Here is a 5,913-nt window from a genome sequence, read left to right on the forward strand (position 1 = left end):
GCTCATTTAGTGCCAGTGACATGCTTCATACTGAGGGTCATAGTGACCAAGACAGACACGGCGTCTGCTCCCATGGTGTTTATTTTTTAGAGAAGGGCGAGAGACTATAAATCAGTGAATATATAAATGTAATTTCAATACTCGTGAGACATTAAATGTTAGAAATAAGCCAGGCTTCTGTTGGCTTTCCTCTTTTCCAGTAATTTTTTTATCACTATCTTTTGTCTCTTATAGGCTAGACAGTCTGGACTTGAATATAAGTTCTGTCACTGACTAGCTATGTGACTCTAGACAAATTACTTCTCCGTTTCTCAATTTATATTATTATAAGGGATATAATAATAGAAAATAACTCATAGGGTTATTGTAAAGATTAAATGTAATAAATCTGCAAATACGTAAAACAGTGTTTGTTATACAGTGAAGATTCAGTAAAAATAAGCTATTTAAAACATTTTCCCAATGGAATATTACCCAACCATAAGAAGAAATGAAATACTGCCAATTGCAACAACATGGATGACCTTGAAATAATCATTCTAAGCGAAATAAGCCAAACAGAAAAGGTCGAAAATCACATGGTATCACATATGTGGGATATAAACCTAAAAGCAACAGATGAACAGGACAAACAGAGACTCATGGACAGTGGACTAGTGGTTACCAGAAAGGAGCAGGGAGGGGGAAAATAAAATGTTAAAAGTAAATAAATAGGTATAAAAAATAATAAAAAATAAAACATTTTCCTATTAAAATGTTCCTTCGAATAGAAGAGTATAAAGTAAAAACGTGCCCAGCACAGTACCATATGTAAGTCTTGTAAGACTTGCATTTATTCAATTATTTAATAAAATACTTTTATCTTAATTGTTTTAAATGAAAAAAAAAAACCTCTAAGGCAATCGAAATTCTATTTATTTTACATTGTCTGTCTTTACAAAGTGTGTTAAGTATACATTAGTGACTTATCAGTTAGTTTAAACAGATAGAACTTATTTTTTGACAACTTAAATTCATCGTGTTTTATCAATATAAAAATAGACAAACTTTGTGCTGATGAAATTAAGTGGTTGGTTAGAGATTTATCTATTTTCTTTTATCTTTAAAAACATAATCAACTAAATTCACTTTGAAGGATTCTTGCAGTGTTAGAGTTCTACGAATGATTCTTTCAAGGTCTTTTCTTCCTACTGTCACTGCTCAAGTCATCCCTTATATGTATCACCAAGGCAGCCTCCCGATTTGTTCCCCAACCCCCAGTTTCTTTACCCTTTCAGTTTGTCATGTATTTTACTACTAAATTAATAGTCTAAGAATAATCCTTTCATCATCCACTTTACTCAAGAAACTACATTTGCTCCCTCTTGCCCAGTCAAATACAGCCCTTAGTTTACCTTCCTTCATAAATAGATGTTGTTTTTTTATCATTAATGTTTGATATAAACTCCTAATTCTCAACATAATGCTCTTTTTAGAATGTTAGCCCAGTGTTATTACAGTTCTTTGTCTTCATCTATACATATTAGGCCGATTCCTCTACCTACACTTTTGTTTTAATACTGTTCTCCTAAACTCTCTGTTCCTTTTCCTCCCTCCCGCTTCCTAGACAAATATACACAGGTTTCCCCTGTTATCCAAAAGTATAGGGCTTGCCTATGAAACCTTTTGTAAGCTAAAATGTAAGCGAAGTACAATTACTATTAATTTATATGGAAAAAAATTTGAGTGTTCCCAGACCCTTAAAATAGCCTACTGAATTATACCAAATAACACATAAAACCAAAAATAACACTATCATACAATAAAAGCAGGAAGGATTTGATAAAAACACACAATGTTTTGTATACCCATTAGTCCACTCAAGCAACAGAATTTTCATTTTATTTGTTACTGGATGCCACCTAAATGAACTACTTTGCTACTAGCAGAACCAATATTAACTGCTGCTGCTTTCAAGATTCTTTCTCTCTGCATGTAAACAGTATGAATATTGGACCCAGGCAGGTTCAACGCATGCAACATGTATTTATTTTGTTCACCATGATTGAAACGCTTAATTATGGCCAATTTTACACTAAACATTAACACTCTTACGAGCTCTCTTTGTCTTTTCTAATACCTTAAGTTACGTCTTGCTAACGGATGCACAAAATAAGTTGAGAAAAAGCACAGATGCTCATAGACACAGTTCAAAATGATGGCAGCTTGATACTGAGCTGCTGTTTGTAGTTCCTGGGGGAAGGAGCTCGGTTTTGTCACTCCCACTGCTGGGGATGTGCTTCCTCTGTAACAGCTCACTGCAAAATCAACGCCGAGCACTATTTTCACTTTTCTCCTTTTGTAGTAAAAGCGAAAATCCTTTTCTGGTTTATTTTGGTTAGTGAAAACAGGTACTGATGCGGGTCTTTTGTAAAAGCGAAGTGGCCTAATGTGAACTGTCAAAAGCAGGGGGTACCTGTACTTGTTTTCCAGGCAGGCTTACCTCAGATTTTATTTCATGACTCTTTTTGACTAGTTTGTGACATACTTTTTTCTAAAATATATAAGGTAACTTTTACATTTCTATATTGATATGATGATATGCTATAAGGGCCCATGTATACCATTAAAACATTGCTCTTTTTAACATGTTTTATGTAGGGCATGTAATACGTACTTAGTAAATGATCATTTCTTTGCAAATTTAAAGGAAGAACCTCTTTATATGTGATTTCTCCTTCCCCGTTCCCCCTCTCCCCTCGACACACACATCTCTAATAGCTTTTCTTTGGTATTATAGAGGCTGCAAGTCGGGCCATTGTCCAGTTCCTGGAAATCAATCAGAGTGAAGAAGCCAGTAGAGGCTGGATGCTTCTGACAACAATTAATTTGTTAGCATCCTCTGGTCAGGTGAGTTCTTTGTTTACAAGTTTGATAACTCAACCTCTTTTTTTATGGATTTTGTAACAAAATTTATTATCATAGCCAATTAAGGTTTTATGATAATCATTGTATTCTTCTAATTTTTCTTACACAATATTTCAAGCTTCTCACAGCATCCCTAAGAGGTTGATGTTTCATGCATTTTACACATGAGGAAATGCCTAACTTAGAATAGTGTTTTTTATCATTGTCATGTCATAACAGACAGAGAACATGATACCATTTGTACAGCACACGGAGCAGAGAAATGGCTCACCCGTGACTGGAGACAAGTAGCCCAGGAGCTCTGACTTCATCAGGCCCAGGCCACCACTTCCATAACCCGGGTTAGGGAAACTCTGGTTTAGAAGACTCATCTACGGTTCATCTAAGGGCACTTAGCTAATGAGAAATAAATTACTTGGAAAACACTTTAAAATTTTTCTAATTTTTACAGAAAATAAGAAAGTATTGTTATTTTCAGTATAATGTTTATTTTCTTCCCACTTGATTTATCCTGGAGATTGTTTTCTTTACCCTTCTAAATCAGCTTTAAGCATCTGTCATGGTACATATTGCTCATACTCATTTATGAGCTATTTGAATACCTGATTTTTGGCCTGTGATGTTTTGGGGGTGAAGGAAATTTTTTCAGCTTTCTAAAATCCAGAGTATAATTACCAATCAATCAGAGTCAATACCGACCTTGAGAATGACTGTTGTCTAAATTAAAATGGGCTTTTAAACACCTCACATTATTTAATAATGGCATTTAGAAAGGTGACTGTGGCACCAGTCACAGCAGAAACAATGCATATTTCTTAGTAACCATATCCTAAAACTAGTCACAAGCTCCAGGTAAGTAGCATGTAGACTTTTTTTCCCTTGGAACGATTGTTTCCTTTTTTGCTCGCTATTTTTGTTTGTTTTTTAAATCAGAAAAGGAATCAGACCAACTTGTCCTGATTTACATGGTACTTTCTGGATTTTTGCATAGGAACCCTGCATCCCAAGAAACCGATAGTGCTGGGCAAAGAGAGGATCACCTAAGTAACTTTCATATAGTCCTAAAGTGGACCATGATTTCCATGTATCTATGATCATCAAAATACCAGTTTTATTTGCGGTTGATGGTAGTTATAAATGCTACTATATCACTGTACCAAAATTTGGTTAGGTTTAGAACAGCATGTAAACTAATTTTTAATTGTAATATTTCTAAGTTTTATTTATGTTTTCTGTAGGTGCTGTATTTCTCTTTCTTGGTTGTGAGCAGAAACTGTGACTAATATGCCTAACATATTAAAAAGTCAAAAATGTAGATTAATTTAAAATGTGCACACTTGGTTAGATCACCTTAAAAATAGAGAAGAATCAGAAAAAACCTAATCACTTTTAAAAAACTACAAATGTTGCCAATTACCAGTTTGACTACCAACTTGTCCTTTTAATCTGTCAGTTTTAAGATAAAAATGAAAAATCATACCATTTTGCTTAATGGGAAGGGAAAGCTACCAATAATCTTAACTGGGAAAAAAGATGTTTTAAAATAAAATTTGGTGTTGTGTTTTGAGCTGATGTTTTTATTTGTATGCCATTTTCTGTTTGCAGCAGTGAAATACAAAGATGACTAAAACATGGTTTCTGAATCAACATGTAGATGACAGAGATGAAGTAGATGAAGATAATACCTTAAAATGCAGTATTGGGTTATATGTAGTGCTATGAAAATAGAAATATGAGTTATAAATTTTGAGGGTCAGAATAGGAGGAAAGATGGAGAAAAAGTTTCAGTCATGAGCAGACATTTAAACTGAACGTTAGACGTATGAAGACATTGGCCATCTAGAAATAATAAGCAGTGAAAGAGCAGAGTTTTTAATATTAGTAGCAGGAAATGGTATTGGATATGTAGAAAGGGGTCAGATCTTACAGGAGATTGTTGTTCAGGCTCTCTGTCCTCTCCATCATCACGCTGCTACATTAATTCCAGACCCATCTGTCATATGGTTTTCTGTATTACTTTCCTAATTACCCTGGCCTTCCTGCTCTTTATATCTAATTTATGATCTACACTATCACCAGCTAATTCTCTGAAATCTGTTTCTGTTTCTGTTTCTGTTACTCCTTTGTTTGTAACACTTCATTGGGTCTCCAGTGCCAACAAAATAAAAGTCAAATTAGAATGGGAGACGATATTCATAGGTCATTGAACATATGTACTGTGGACCACATAACCAGCTCTCTAACCTAAGGCAGGGTATGTAAGTGATGGCCTTGGTTGCTTCATTTGTAAAGTAAGGATAATGCAGTAATAGAATCCACCTCATAAGGGATGATTTGAGAAATAGATGAGATAATGTAAATTAAAGTGCTTAGCCTTATACTTGTTATATAGTAAACACTCATTAAAGATTAGCCATTATGATTGTGGCTTTTCAGGAGTAGGCAATTTTGGATTCAAGTTCCTGAATCATATTGTACCATATTGTCTAACCTCCTGTGTATCATCCAAGTGATCTTTTCCCTCTTATTTTAGTTCCTACACTTTTCCATTCCACTCCTGGCACTATTTATCATTCCTTTTATATCAGCCTGTATGTACAACTACTGTTACACTTAAAAGATTAAATCACAGTTATTGACTCACCCTGCTTCTGCTAGTAGACCACGGTATTCCGAGGGACAGGGATGCATGCCCAGCTCCCAGCATACTGCCTGACATTCGATAAATGTTTGACGAAGTCAATAAACTAATGAACAGATGGTGCCAACCTGTTGATCTCCAGCATGACAAAACTTTTTATTCCAAACTGCACCATGGAAAAAATTTTGTTAATTATTGATAGCCTACTTTTTAACAATACTGTTAAATGTTCACCATAAGAAGGTCTGGAATTTCTTTGTCTAGAAATTTTTGAAAATGACATAGAGATTTTTCTTTGTATCAGTGATGGTTATATCCCTCATGTCCTTCCAGCCCCAACAATCTAGAATAACAGTAAAATTAAA

The 5,913-nt window shown here is 34.6% G+C and overlaps 1 protein-coding gene across 1 annotated transcript in view; it reads left to right on the plus strand.

Annotated features, from left to right (window-relative positions):
- Window positions 1-5,913, plus strand: part of WDFY3 (WD repeat and FYVE domain containing 3) — a 214,038-nt gene that overhangs the window by 70,952 nt on the left and 137,173 nt on the right. Inside the window, exon 4 of the mRNA XM_011356329.2 lies at window positions 2,780-2,889. Coding sequence (XP_011354631.1) covers window positions 2,780-2,889 — 110 coding nt within the window. The remainder of the gene's footprint in view (window positions 1-2,779; window positions 2,890-5,913) is intronic.

Source organism: Pteropus vampyrus, unplaced genomic scaffold (assembly GCF_000151845.1).
Source record: "Pteropus vampyrus isolate Shadow unplaced genomic scaffold, Pvam_2.0 Scaffold25, whole genome shotgun sequence".
Taxonomy (NCBI): Eukaryota; Metazoa; Chordata; class Mammalia; order Chiroptera; family Pteropodidae; genus Pteropus; species Pteropus vampyrus.